At 27.8% G+C, this 15,731-nt stretch overlaps 1 protein-coding gene across 1 annotated transcript in view; it reads right to left on the reverse strand.

Annotated features, from left to right (window-relative positions):
• LOC129989126 (adenomatous polyposis coli protein-like) overlaps positions 1-9,617 on the reverse strand; it is a 134,903-nt gene extending 125,286 nt beyond the window's left edge. The window contains exons 1-3 of the mRNA XM_056097497.1: positions 9,471-9,617; positions 7,959-8,035; positions 6,843-7,206 (exon numbers count right to left, since the gene is read on the reverse strand). Of these exons, the coding sequence (XP_055953472.1) occupies positions 6,843-7,206; positions 7,959-8,024 (430 nt within the window). The 5' untranslated portion in view covers positions 8,025-8,035; positions 9,471-9,617. The remainder of the gene's footprint in view (positions 1-6,842; positions 7,207-7,958; positions 8,036-9,470) is intronic.
• Between the last annotated feature and the right edge of the window lie 6,114 nt (positions 9,618-15,731).

The raw sequence follows: 15,731 nt of genomic DNA on the forward strand, positions 1-15,731 counted from the left end.
AGTAAAAAAAAAAAGTAACAACGAAGTGAGTGACAGATGATTTAGATAAGCATTTACATTAAAGTGGGAGGGGTCCACGGCACACCATTCGGCGCAGGAAAAACAGCTATCTCCATGATCACCCACACGTAAGTGCCACACGGAATAATTGGGCACTTGGCGCAATGCCACGCTCCAATTTCATTACGCCACAAGCACTGTAAAAGACATTTCACTGCTATGAGGGTGGCCCTCAGAGGAAAACAACGTTGCTCGCATGTGTTAGGGTTTCTGCAATCCTGCACTGTTATTATTTCGGAAAATGCACTTGCCATTAGATAAGAGAGTCGTAAAATATTTGAGACGAGAAAAAAATATATTTTTGGAAAGGAAGTTACTTGAAGTAGTTATTAAAGAAAATCTTTTGAATAGTGGATAAAATTCTTGAATCCTAATGCTTTTTCGTAAATTTTTACACATATTTATGGTATTTTTCAGAAACTCTTGAAATTATGAAACTAAATCTTTAAAATCAACTTTCTCCGACTTGATGAGAAAATTTTAAATGAATCATTGAAGTACATTTTGTTTTATTGAACAAAACAAATGAAAATAGAGTCAAACATGAAATGCCTCGAGGAAGGTTCCTATAGGTAATTTCTTCAGGGAAAATAGGGAATTCAGAGTTTGATAGAATGAATCAAAAATTGAGATGCAACATTTAATTATCAATAATAATTTTAATAAGTGATTTAAAACGGTAAGGAATATATCAAAGCTTTAAAAAAAAAAAATTCTAGTATAGGTCAAAAATATGGCAGTTTTCATCGATAATTAATTTATTTTTGTTATTTCCATTCATCAAAAGGGTTTGAAATAATAATAAAAATAATCACGGCCGGTTCTGCATTCCTATAAGCTGCCAAGTTCTACTACAGCTGCCAAGTTTCAGCAGCTGTAGCGAGATTCAGAAGGATATTTAATTTCGATTTTCTATTTGAAGATATATTATAGTTATTGCGTTTAATAAGTTATTATTAATAATAACAGATGAAAGTGATTAATCGATTTATCACATTGGCTGGTTATTATTAATAACCGATTAATGACATTGATCGTCATATATACATATGATTCGATTTGAGCATTTTACGTCTAGCAAATTTTATTGTAATACGATGCTACTATTTTAACTGGATAGAAAAGCAAGCTACTTGACAGAAAAACTTGCACCGAAGATTTATTAAACATCAGGATAAAATATGCATTAGTAATGAAGGATTGAATGAACAGGAGTCTTTTTAATAATCTTTCCTAAAACATTCATATTTTAATCCATAAAGCTCAGCCCAATAATTAGATGCATACTTCATTTCGTGAAATAATTACTTAATCTTACTGTAACAAAATCGTAGACCATCTATCAGGAATAAAAATAAACTATCATATATCCATTACAGTTGTTTCTACTGTATTGTATTTTTTTAAAAATGTATCAGAAATGTAATTATCCACACCCATCATAGGTCAAAAATGATTTCTATACTTCTTAACACTATCAAAATACAAAAAACGGAACAAACATAAAATTAATATAAATATTGATTTCCGCTGATTTTCAGCCAGTAAAAAACTACAGTTCCACATTATGGCAAAAACTACGAAGCGAGTTAAAATAATCCGTTAATTAGCCTAAAATGGATCTCACCATAATCACTGACTTCTTTAAACAAAATTTAATTTTAAACTATAGCCTTAATTGATATTCTTCGTAATCAATTTAATTTGCAATTATTATATTTCCAATGGATACTGAAATTATGTAGATCTAGATCTTATTCTATAATTAAATTATAATCTATGTAGAAATGCATATTATGTCAAGCAATCGTCGCACCGATCTACATATGAGATGTCACCGTCTATAGGTATAAACTTAACAACTAACAACAAGACCCAAACTCGAATAAAAAAATGTTGAACACAAGTAATAAATCGTGCCAAATATAAACACCGAGAAGTAAAATAAGTTTCATTAATTGAATAATAATATAAATCAGCACAAAAAGTACTGAAAACATCGTAGAATTATTTTTAAAACAAAATTAATGGATGAAAAATGAATTACTTAAAAAGTTTATGTTAAAAACTACATTTTAAAAGATGAAACAAAAATTAACGAAAAGATGCATCTCATTAAGAAAATATGGTAATTTGAAAACTTTATTATACACTTTTTTTTTTTTTTTTTTGAGGTAACACACTCAGTTTTCTTTTATGTTTCAATCTCCTGCTCCCCTCCTTTTAAAAATTCTTTTGCTTCTTTCTTTGATAGAGGGGAAAAGGTTCTGCAATTTTTCCCTTCCCATTATAGTTTTTTTCCAAATGAGTTCCTTATGGTAACATTTTTTCGGAAATTTTAAATTTTTACATAAACTACAATAATAATATCAAGCAAAAATATTCTTCTATTCTTTTCTAAAATATTCAAAAGTAATCTGCTCTTTACAGATCCTTTTGTATTTTATAGTCTGGATTAAAAAATGTGCTTCCAATATAAATTTTTCTAGATTTTTTATCTATTAGGTTTGACATTACGTTGCACGTGCCTTCAACTAGAGGCCAATGGAAACCACTAATTATAGCGTTTATCATTTCACTGAGACCAGCATATTTTTCCATAGTAAATCATTTAGATTAACAAATGTTTGTAGGAATAAGTTTACTTGAATTACCAAGAAGAGATGACAGTTAAAAATAGCATGATACAGGTGATTTATAATGCATAATCCTCTGTGCTTGTCAAAACATTCGATATAAAAAAAATTGCAGCTTCTGTAGCCTCTCAAGTGTAACGTTTTTCTCTCTGGCAGCAGGATCAATAGAACAGTACAGGACTAGTTAGAGATAATTTATTTTGAAATTAGTTATCTCTAGTAAGCACATGCAGTTTACGTGAGGGTTTTTTTTTTCGTAACTTTTAAAGAAATTCTTTTACAGAATCATTAGGGCCATTTCATATCAGATTTTGAGTTCTTGTGGTAATGAGCGTTTTACCCAAACTTCAAAACTCTATTTACAGAAAGAGAAATATAACTTGCTAAACTGAAAGCACTCTTATATTATTACTAGCTTCATTAAAATTCAATATAAATTTTATGGTTGGTAAATTTTTCGAAATACTTTACAAAAACTATTTTTATAACAACAAATTTTATTTTGCAGGATACAGGATGCTTTTTTATATTCAACTAAGGCATTGCAAAAATTAACAAGAGCGGAATGAACTGAAGATGGAAAATGTATTCTGCAATAACACCAAAATTGGGGATTCAGCATTTGAAATTCTGCCACAAAGAGGGACATTAATTGGCACGACAATAAGATTTGTTGTTGTTGCTGCTGAAGATGACGATCAGCTCTGAAAAAAAATTACACGATAAAGAATAGTTCTCATTCTTTGTAAAAAATGTTTTCCCTGCACTGCTTTGCTTTAATATTGTCAGCTACTGTGCCAAATCCTCTTTCACCATAATAAATAACATCATTGTAAAGAATGCACAACATTTTCCCACTGACATCAACTTTTTTTAATACTTTCTCCAATAGATATATCAACGTATTTTTTCCCTAAGTTAATTATTTTTCAAATCAATCACATAGAATTTTTTTTAGATATTTTTTATTAGCGTCCAGCAATTTCAAACTGTCAGAAAAGATAGTCACCATCCCGATTTAAAGAAACAAAAACCTAATAAAAATGAAATTGAAATAACTACTAAAAACAAAGAAATGTTAAAAAGACCGCGAAAATAAAATGACTATCTTCAGAGAGAGCTACCATTTTTTCCCCCTTTTGTAATTCATGTTGCAAGCAGTTGCATTCCTTCAGTACTGGCATTTCCAGATTGGATGAAAGGAAAAATAGAAAAGAAAATAATGCAATCTTTAAGCAATCCTCTCAAAGCTAAAATTTGATCCCAAACGGCGATCAATTGATATCTAAACAGTTTTAGGCAGGATTACATAAAACAATATTCTAAGAATTCGAAACCTCATCGTTAGAGCCGTAAGTAAAATCTGCCCACAATGCGCAATTTTTGTTTGTGTCCTACTCCTCATCCTTTGAGTGCAATCTCCCCCCCCCCCTACACGTTAACAAAAATTTTATCCCAAGTTAATAAATTTCGATTCTTAAAAAAAAAAAAAAAATGGAAATCCACGTTTTTACTGAAAAAGTCATGTATGGCCAGAACATAGAAATTATACAATTGAATATTAAGTATTAAAAATTTCTTATTCTTTATCGTCAAACGATGAAGATACCTTTGATATTTCAATTCTTTTTTACATATACCTTTCTAAGGGAAAAACAAATTAAACAGTTTTTGTGGCACTCCCAAATTATAATACTACTTATATTAAAATTTTAAAGAAGAAAAAATCTGTTATATTTAATTTTTTTACATTAAAATTAGATTAATACTTGATACATCAAAATATTGAAAGTTAAAATCCTGCTACGTTTAAAGTATGCATTATTTATAGCAAGTAACTTTCACATGAAACGAATTCTTCTTATTTAATAAATAAGAAGAATAGTTTTTAGTATATTAAAGTATTAGTTAAAAGTATTTTTTGAAATAATTTAACCCAGATTAATACTAATAAGTATATTATGGAAAAATTATAAATATATTCTCTCGATATTAAGAGTTCAATATTAACCGAATTCCATGCCAAATTTGTATAAAAATATTCCACTAATAATAAAACGTTGGAAATAGAAATAAAAGTAGATTATTTTCATCAGAAACGACACATATTTATTATTTGCTAACTTTTTAGACAAAGAACTAACCTCTCTCACTAACGACCTCTGTTTGGGTATTTTCATGTGGTTTCAAAATAAAATCCATGAAATACCTGAGATACTAATAAAGACTACTTATTTATTTATTTCAAATTAAAATCCATGAAATACCGGAGATACTTATAAAGGTCACTTATTTATTTATTTTAAATTAAAATCAATGAAATACTGGAGATACTTATAAAGGCCACTTATTTATTTATATAACCTACTAGTACATTATTATCAAAAATAATTTATTTTTACTATCAAGCAATTACAAAAAAAATGCGATACTTCGATGCATGCATGATGCAAGAGGCTGACAGTTAAAGGGTTAACTATTGAAAGAGCAGCCGTCAAAAGATGTTACTTATGCTGCCTGAGTTATATAGCTTTCATTCATGTCTTAACAGAGGTTATCCGTAAAATATTTTCGATTGATTATTTTTTCGACTTAATAATTTTGATTTACGATCTGCTGTAGGGCAACTTCACAAATGCGATTCGAACTACGCAACAGAGAGGCAGCATTTTGTCTGATTATCATACAATAGATTTTTAAACATATATTTAAGGAGGAGAAAAAAAGAATACACAATCCATACGGGAGAATAAAGATGTCAAGTATTGTAAAGTGAATTCAATTGTGAAATCGTTTGAGTGTTTTATGACAAACTTATATAATTAATTACTCATACGAATCATTCGCAAATATTTTTATCGCTTTCTGTTGTTTGATAATACGAATTATAGCTTGTAACACAGAAATTGAGGTAGTTGTAAAGAATAGATGAAAAATACGATGCTAATATGAAATATTTAGATTACTGAGATCGGATCAACAATTTAACAAATGAAAACAGAGATAATTTTAATAGTGTAAAGATAAAAATTTTCGAATGATTATATCGATCGAAATATAATTCTTAAATATATATATATGATATTAAAATTTTTGATATAATTCTTCAAAAGATTTCTAAAAATTCTTTTGAATAATAGGATATTAACAGAAATAAAATAATGATTAAAAAATAGTTATTTATTTATTTATTTGATGAATGTTTTATTAAATATGATTTAGGCCTTTTTAAAAATAACTCAAAGCTTTAATGTTTTAAAATCTGTTCACTCCAAAAACAAGCAATGCAGATATACAAAATTTACATCTAGTTGTAAATCACAGTTTGTATGCATAGAATATTTATTTTATTTATCCAAAAAAAATTCATGCAGGTTGTAAAAACGGTATTAGTTTAATGACATTTTTTTAAAACAAATAGTTAGAAGGCTAGATTAAATGATAATTAACTCAGATAACTGAATATTTCCAAACACTGCTTGTTCTATTTTGAACATTATAAAAGTAAGCATTTAATTTTTCTTTAAGAATTTATAAACAGTTATTAACTTATTGTTTGTAAGTAAAGCTGTGAAGATTTTTCTCTTATAATTCTACATTAGATATATCCCAAAACAAATACTTAGAAATGTATTAAGGTTGTTAATTAATTTGCTTCATATATTTTGGCCAAAGATGTATATCTTTATTTTATATAATAATTTAGAGCTATATAAACCATTTTAGTGGGGGGGGGAGATGTAGTTTTAGAAATTAAGATAAATATTTATAAAATGAATAAAAAAAATTCTTACTAGGCCTATCCAGTTTCTGCAATTAATTTTCCCATTCTTATTTTTTTTCATGAAAAAATGTTACAACCTAGTTGGGCTAATAAATATTTTATCTTTATCTTTCTGTTTTTTTTTTTTTAAATCAAAAACAATAATTTAAGTATGGTTTCTGTTAAACACTAACATTAGTAAGAATACATATTTTAATGTATCATTTCCAGTATAACGTACTAAAATCAAAATGATGCCATTTGTGCTCAGCATAGAATATGCATTAAAGAAAAACCTCTAATTTCATACATATTAATTCTTAAACCTCCAGAATTCTTGCTCTGAAACATTAATTAATATAAATATAAACCTTAGGACTTACCAGGCAAATGTCTGTCTACAATATAACCATCCCTTTGATATCCAGAACTATCCACAATACTATCCTCATCACCTAAAGAATTCCTATACAATCTAGAAGGAGCATCATCAATAATGAGTTCTCTTTGGTCACCTGGTGCAGGGGTTCCAGGCCTGTCAGCATCATATATAAGACCACTTCCCGAAACAGGGGCAGACTCTTCTATCAAAGGAATATGATACGGGGAATTATATACATATTGTTGCCTTTGTGGTACATGCAATGGGGAATATTCTGAATGAGTGAAGGAACTGCCTCGGCCACGGATGGAGTCATGAATGAACGGTGCACTGGCACCTAATCTTATGTTAGACCGCTTTGTAACCTAAAAGTAACATTTATATCAATTATTAATACAGAAAATATTGTAGAAAAACTAGGTTATGGCTCCTCAATTAATATATTTCACAGATAATAGATTTAATCATCATTTTATAGTTGTAACATGATCAATTAATTATTTTTTCCAATATAATTTTTTTAAGGGCAACTTTTGTTTACTAGATTATATGCTTAAAAAATGGCCTATTTAAGTTATTACAATCAATTAAATAAAGTAAAATTTTAACATCAATAAATTTTTTCATCCATATATTCAATCGATATTCTGGGAGATGGATAAGCAATGGAAGTTTTGTTTGTAATTAGATGAAATTTAAAGCATAGGTTCATAATCTGAAATAATATCTAATAGAATAGTATTTCAGCAATATATCAGCAACTAATAAAAATTTCAAACCTATTTGAAGTGTGTTCATTAATGTTTTTATAGAAATTAGTACTATTTTAAATGTGATTATAGACTTAAAATGATCAGAAAGAAATACTAAATTATCAATTTCCAAATTTACCAGAAAAAAATATAGCAAAACAGTCATTAAATAGAGTCAAGTCAATATAATTTACATAAAACAATTCATTTAATCTTATTAATAAAGTTATGTTGAATATTTTTATCACTAGACAGTTGAGTTTCAAATACTATTTAATGTAATGAAATCAATTCCAATGTTGATTGAAAACTATTAGTTAGCTTAAATATCAGAAGAAGAAAAAAGGATGTTACATTAAAATTACCTGAGAAGGAGAAACAGAATTCTTAGACTCAGAAGACTCATCTTTGCATCCAATGAACTCTGCCATAATCTTTGTGCCTGCAGAGTAAATAAAATTGGTAAAAGCAAAGAAGAAAAAAAGGTTAAATAAGCTTGTATGTAAACTTCTTTAAAATATGTATTAAGTTTAAATGAGAATAAAGTTATAGAGAAAAATTTTCTTGAACAAATCTTAATAACATGAAAACTCAATTTATTATATTACTGTATGTAAACAAGTATTTCCAATAAAGTAATTTTATATATAAGTCATTGCCACAGTAACAGAATGTATTAAATTACAAAAACTGTATAAATTTAGAAGAAGTTAGTGTAAAGTATGCCTACATCTAATGAACTTACGTGTATAAAACAACTAAACTATTTCCTCCTGATATGTAATTCAAGAGATAAGTCATTTTCATTTAATCATGAAAAAAAATATATATATAAAAGAAAATACTGTAATTCAATGAGTTTAATGAAGTTCAAAATATTCTAGTATACACCAGTATAAAAAGCTATATTTCAAGCATATAAAATAATTTTATTTAAAAACCCATAGTAACAAATCAAAATAACTTCCAGAAATGAAATGCAAAATTTCAGTTTCAAAAAATAATTATTTTTTCAAAAAAATGTATAATTTAAAATAACCCGTAAGTTAAAATATCTACATATTTTACATGAAATAGATTTGATCTGAATATAAACAAAATACAACATAAGAAAAATAGACAATATTTAAATAATACATGGTGTTCAATAATACAATAAATGAAATAATTTCAGAAAATTTTAATTTGAACCTAATGAATTACAATGAACTTTAAAAACAATGAAACAAAAGTATAAGCAGAAAAAAAATCAAATGTATTTACAAATGAAATTTTAATAGGCAGCAATATGTATTTATTCCAAATGTTTGTATTGAATTGGGTAAATTCACTCCATTCAAAATATTTCATTAAACACAAAATATAGATAAATAAAAAATAAAAAAAAATATAGAAAATTAAATAATTATCCCCGTATCCTTCATAAATTTGAATTTAATTCATATAAAAATAATATTTATTAAACAATATAAATATGCATTATAACTGCATCTTAAAAGCTTTTTTTAATTAATTATAACACTCAAAACAACAATTTTTAACACACGAAAAATTTCACCTTTTTACGTTTTATTTAAAAATTCACTACGTTCATAATAAGAAAAATATTTTAATAAATCCTATAAATTTCTTTTTATTCATGATAGTTTTTAAAAATATTAAAATTAGAAAGTAGCTCTCAAAACTACAGACAAAATTCCTGGATGGCAAAAATTAAACGAAAAATCAAAATAAGTTTAAACTGGACATATCAAATTACTCGCACTTGAATAAATGAGCGAAACTAGTTTATTAAATAGAACACAAGAGCCGACTGATGAGTCACAAACCACGTTAGATCAACACAATTCCTCTAATTCAGAAATATCCAAACTTACCATAGAATTAATAATTGCAAATGTAGAACCCATATAAGAAATATAAAGATCTCATTAAATTAGAAAACATGTAGCTTTATATTTTGACACGGTCAGTTCCTCACTTATAACTCACGCCTAATGCCTTTTGGCGGTAGGGAGAGAGTATCGGGAAAAATCCAATTTTCCGAAATTAAAAACAAACATCTGTCTCTCGCCTAGTGTATTTTTTATTAGTGCGTCAAATGCCAAAAAATTTTCCGACTTGTGCCGCCATCTAGTGGGTAATGAAATTAATATTTGAATAGGTATTGTTCAAGAAATAATCTTTAACAACATACCTCCAATACTACGCAGAAATAACATTATAACATAAATTTCATTTTAAAAAAGGGACAAAAATACCATAAATAATAAATTTTTCATAATGAATCAAAGGAATTTTTTTATTGAAAAATTTCAAGATAAAATTAATTTTAAAATAAAATTAAAAATTGATTATTAAAGATGGTAGTGAATCAAAATTTGAACTATAAGTCTTTTTGCTTATATTAAACAGATTGATAATTTAATGTTTATAATTAAAAAATGTATCATGAATGTTATATCACGTTTCACCTAAGTTAAAACTTTTGCGATCGATTATGTTGTGAATGGTATAGTATATCACTAGATCGGTGTGATTAAAATTATGAAGTTTCTAGTGAAAAAATTAAAGATTTCAGAAATTTTGTTTCTTTAAGAGATTATTCAAACTGCTTTAAAATCAAAATTTCAAATTATTATTCAATGTTTAATTCTGCGAGAATCGAAGTAGACAAAAGGTCACTGACCGAAAGTGAAATGAAAACATGCTATTTTATAAATAAATTGTGACATGCTGCCATCTATGGGAATAACAGAAAAAAGAAAACTAACCCTAAAACTTTTGTTGAGAAGAAAGTGTCATTTATTAAATGTTGTGTGAATATATTTTTATTAAATATTTTACGGATAAAATAAAATAAATTAGTGCATTTTGATTTTTTTATCAAAAACTGTAAATTAAATTAAATAACTGAATACAATTTTTATTTTTATTTTTTATGGTTACTATAGCGAGGGCTAGTATCGAGAAATAAGTCTATTTTATTTCCATAAACTACATATGTTTTTAGAATAAAATTTGTATTTTGATTGAAGGGATATATTTTTCTAAAAGGAATTACATTTTCAATGTAAAAAGTCAAAAAGTATGTCAAGCGATAGCGCATTTAAACACCAAACAATTATCTGAAAAATTAATATGAAGCTAATTTTGAATTTTCAGTGGTTTACTATTCTATAACACCATTACTGGAAATACACTTGATTTAAAAGTGATAAAAATTAAATACTTTTCACTTATATAGGCAGTTGAAGGTCGGATTGAGCACATTTTTCAGGAATCAATTATTTTAAATTTAACCAATATCAATACTCAGTAATAATAGTGCATCAAAAATTACTGTCAACATATTACTCTTCCCAGAGAAATGGCTTACCTAGAGTAAATGTAGCTGGGGCATAAAGTTTCATCACCAGATTCTCATCAAAGGCTTCTGGAGCAGGTTTTTTTTTTTTTTTTTTTTTTTTTTTTTAATTCCTTCTGATAGTAGGGAGATTTCAAAAGTGGCAAATATGCACAAATTTTTGACAGCCCCTAAGATTGAAACTGAAGCATATATATATTCCTTTTTTCCTTCCCCCTTCAATAGCTATGCCATTGTCCCATATACAAAAGATGCAAGATAATTTAGAGGACCAAGGTGCCTGCTATAAAGAATCAATTTTTTTTTTAAATATCATTATATTTTGTGCTTTTTTTTAAAGCTTAATATATTATGGGACTTTAAAAAAAACTGATACTATTTTCAAGGCATTATTTACATTTTCCAAGTTGCTGATAAAAACTGAAGGCAATAATAGTAATAACTCATGCAACAAGTTACTGTCGGTGAATTTTTGGATTAATTGTTTCGTTCAGATTTCTCTATTTACTCTACAATCTTAAAAATTCTTCTTTTATTCAATTTATTTTAATGTCAAGCGAAATGATATTATTCTGCATATAATAAATTATATAAATATTATATGCTTATATTATAGAAAGAATATATTTTGCGTGCACTCAATGAACGATTCGGCAATATGACAATAACCATCGATTTTTATGAAATATTTCGTAGTGATATCTTTTCATAACACTTTTATTTAACTTGACTTGTTTCATATCAGTACTGATTGAATTTGATTACTAATTTTTCCCAAATTTCTTGATACACTACTACTTTCAGAACTTAATTACCAGTTAGTGTTTTAACTTTAAGCGAATTTTGATCCATATGATTGACACCATCTGGTTACGAATTTGAGAAAAATTTAATTTAATTTTCTGTAATATTTATAACAATGAATTATGGAATACATGGTGACCATAAATTAACTTTCTTTGTTTAGAAGCCTGTGCAATTAAAACTATTTAGAGGAATGAAACCAAATTTCATATATAGAATGTGAAGGTATACAAAGACATTTTATACACAGAATTTGAAATTGTTGCACATGGATCGTGGAATTCTAATGTTATTTTTTTTAAAAAGATTATTTATTGTAAGCTAATAATTGATTCATTTATTTTTTTAATTATTCACTCATTTTCATTTGACCCAACACCGCCAATATGTCCCCTACCTGACATTAATGCTTTTTGCAGATTTCATCTGTTCTTGAATTCCTTAGTGTGTATACGAAATTTAATTTCATTTCCGTCATCATTTTACCCGCAGATGCCACCAACCAGAAAAGTTATTTAATGAGCACTGTGCATATTATACTCCCCCCCCCCACCCCCAAAGAAAGAAGAAAGAAAGAAAATGACAAAAATAAAATAGTTTTTTAAAACAGGTTTTTATTGCATACTTTGAAAAATAATTTTTTAAAAACCATTTCATCAAAAATATAGACACAGCAAAAATTTAAGAACGCGAGGCGCTGGAAAAGATATTATTGGGAAATTTTATTCACAAAAAAAGCATCACAATAAAGGCACTTTTTATTTGGTCTAAAAATTAAAATACATTATAAATATGATTAAAAGGTACAAAAATGTAACAAGATTAATTTCCAAAAAACATAACAAATAATAAAAGAAATATACACTAATAAAGCGAGTGTGATCCCTTCGACACTTTCTTGATTACTTTCTGATAAAGCTATTATCCCACGCCCACACCCTCCTCCTTCTTTCGTATAAAAAAAATTTAGACCTTGAACAAGTCTATGAACCTCATGAATACTCAGATTTTTATTTTCAAAGTCTAACACATGACAATTGCGTGTTTCGTAGTGAGAGAAGAAAACCGAATAAACATTTCGGATGCCTCTTTCTTGACAAATTTGAAACCGAAATTGGCACAGAAACACACTTTTTATTTCAAAATCACACAACTAATTCCGTATATGTAAGTCGTTATGCTTTAAACTTACATGGCAGTGAAAATGCAGATCACCCGATGGATTGATTTGGTTCAAACTTTTATAAGAATCTATACTTCAGATACAAAAGCTTTTTACCAAATTTCCTTTATCAAGTTTTAGAGGTTTTTATAGTAGTCATGGTTCAGTTAAGATTGGATAAAGGGACACACAAACTTTCTGTAAATGGATCTCGTTCAAAACTTAAAAGAAATCTACAAATTTGAAGTGAATATCGCATACCAAATTTTACACGTCTTGCTCATAGCGATTTTCTGTCTGTCTGTCTTAAGACTGCCAAAAAGGTGTTTTTCGGGCTCAGAGAAGTCTGAAACGTAGAGATTCTTCAATTTTTCGAGTAACAATTTTTTGACTTTTACAATAGTTTTTCTCAGGGACTTCTCTCGCGTGAAAGTAAAAAACACACACCAGTGCGTTATATTTCAGTCTTCCGGTTTAATGGTTAAATAAGTTTAATATTTTTAATCATTCTTTTCAAACCTAGAAAGCTTGTACTGAATTTTGTCAGTTTGAATTTATAGAAGATCAGAAATTATTTTCTAAAAAACAGATAAATCAACATGAGTCATTAGTTGAAAAACAGTCGCTGTCAAGAGAGGTACATTGATTTAAAAAAGAAAAGGAAAAAGGCGATGTTTCGTGACAGGTGGGAACACCAAAGAACTTTGACTAATCTAATGAAAAACACTTGACTGACAGAAAGGAACCTTTTGATTGTTTAAGCAAGGCAAAGAAAAAAATTGCTCATTTATTTTACACCATCGCTAATTTGACACTTTAGACAAGATCAAAGTCGACCCAGCGAATGAAAGAGTTTCACGAGTATGGCGGAAGACTGAACTAAACAGCTGACTTGTACATAAATAACAACTGTACGGGAAAAAATTCACGATTGTTGTACGAAATCGACTCAAGGATGAAAATATAATGGAACAGGACATTGTCCAATTTTTATTCATGGCAAATGGAATGTATTAGACTGAAATATAAACGTAATGTAAACATGACATTATGTTTTTTTTTGTTTTTTTTTTAACTTTAAGATCTATATGCTAAGAGAAAATACTGAAATTATAGAAAAGTTCGATATCAAAATCCTGAAAAATTTTATATGCTTTCTCTTTATAATACTTCTTATTTAAAAAAAAGTAAAAACATTTTTTTTTCTTATTATGTCTGTTGATCTGAGAACAAAATACCAGGATAACTCTTTGAAATAAAAGCATAAAATTTAGCAGCTATTCTAAACACCAAATATCTGCCAACTTTTTAACGAAATTCATCCGAATAAAGTATGTATTTCAGCCCATTTGCATCTGTGCATGATAGTTTTAAAAAAGAGAGAGAGAGAAAAGAAAATATGAAGATCAAAATGGATAAAAGTTGACACACAGTTGTGTCATTAGAATTGCAGATATGCCTCAAACTTTGGATCAAATCCGTCTGTATGTTCGCGTGTACACAACAATATGCGCAATAATTCGCAAACGCAGCGATTTAAATAAATGGAGCTTTGCATGTGATCTGAAAATTATGAATTAGAAATAAAATTTTAATTTTGATTAACCAAAAAGAAGATGCCAGTAATGTATGTAAGTATATGTATACACTCTGGTGCGTCATATTGTTCAACTTAATAATTTTAGATCCACCTCTCATATCTTGTTTTAACAACAAAAAACCAATACATGCAAATTCTTAGCTAAATTGAACAATTGTCTAGCGGCATTCATTGACCTTGAAGTTTCGACATTTTGCTCAGAATGTAACTTTTTAGTGTTGTTGCAATTTTATTTTATTATAAATTTGCATTGCTGGCGATCTTCATTTCTGTTACGAATATAATTCTGCTGAAAATTTTTCTTTCTGAGACCTTGTAAGCCTTTTCTCTTGGCGCTTTCCGGTGAAGTTTCAGTGCCAAGACACCGTTCGTGGTTGAAGGAAGTTCCTCGGTGCTACTGCTATTTCCACAACAATCTTTAGAAATTCCTTTAGTTGGTCTTTCATCTTCATAAGCATTAAATATTATTGATGATACATAAATAAAATACAATTAAAGGCGGTAATTGCCCAATTAATATTTATTAAAAATTATTGCTGCAATTTCTATCGGTTTACCTCAATGAGCTGTTTATTGTGTAAGTCTTGAAGGGGTGTTATCAGTTATGATTTTAATAGTAAGTAATATATAGTTTAATAGTAATTAGTAATCCACATCCAAGGAGCAATTATTGTTATTTTTTAAAGACGAACAGCCTATGTTGTTTTGACACGGACAAAATTTTATGGACAAAAGAAAAATCTTTATTAATAACAATATATTTTTACACAAATGAAAATGAATCATTTAGAAATTAACGCTGATAACAACTGAATTTAAAGTACTAGGAAAAAAGAGGAAAGGAGAAAAGTTAGGTATGCGGAATCTGATCTTACATGAGACGCTTATTTACATATTGCGCTATTTTTTGTCGTTTTGCCATTGTATGGTTTGATGGAGTTTTTAAACCTACAGTACATTTTTTGAAAATGTGTAAATATACATATAGATTCAAGATCTTGTCGCGACCCATCAAAAATTCGCTCGCGATAAGAAATTATTTTACATTTCGTAGTGAGCAAAAGAAGTAATAATATAAAAAATAGCATAGAGGAAATATTAAATAAATCTAGAAAATGTTAATTTTTATGGAATTCCTGCTTATGACCTTCAAAAGGAGTATGGATACTTTGGAAGCTTTCCACAAAAGTTTTTTACTTGATATA

Source organism: Argiope bruennichi, chromosome 1 (genome assembly GCF_947563725.1).
Source record: "Argiope bruennichi chromosome 1, qqArgBrue1.1, whole genome shotgun sequence".
Taxonomy (NCBI): Eukaryota; Metazoa; Arthropoda; class Arachnida; order Araneae; family Araneidae; genus Argiope; species Argiope bruennichi.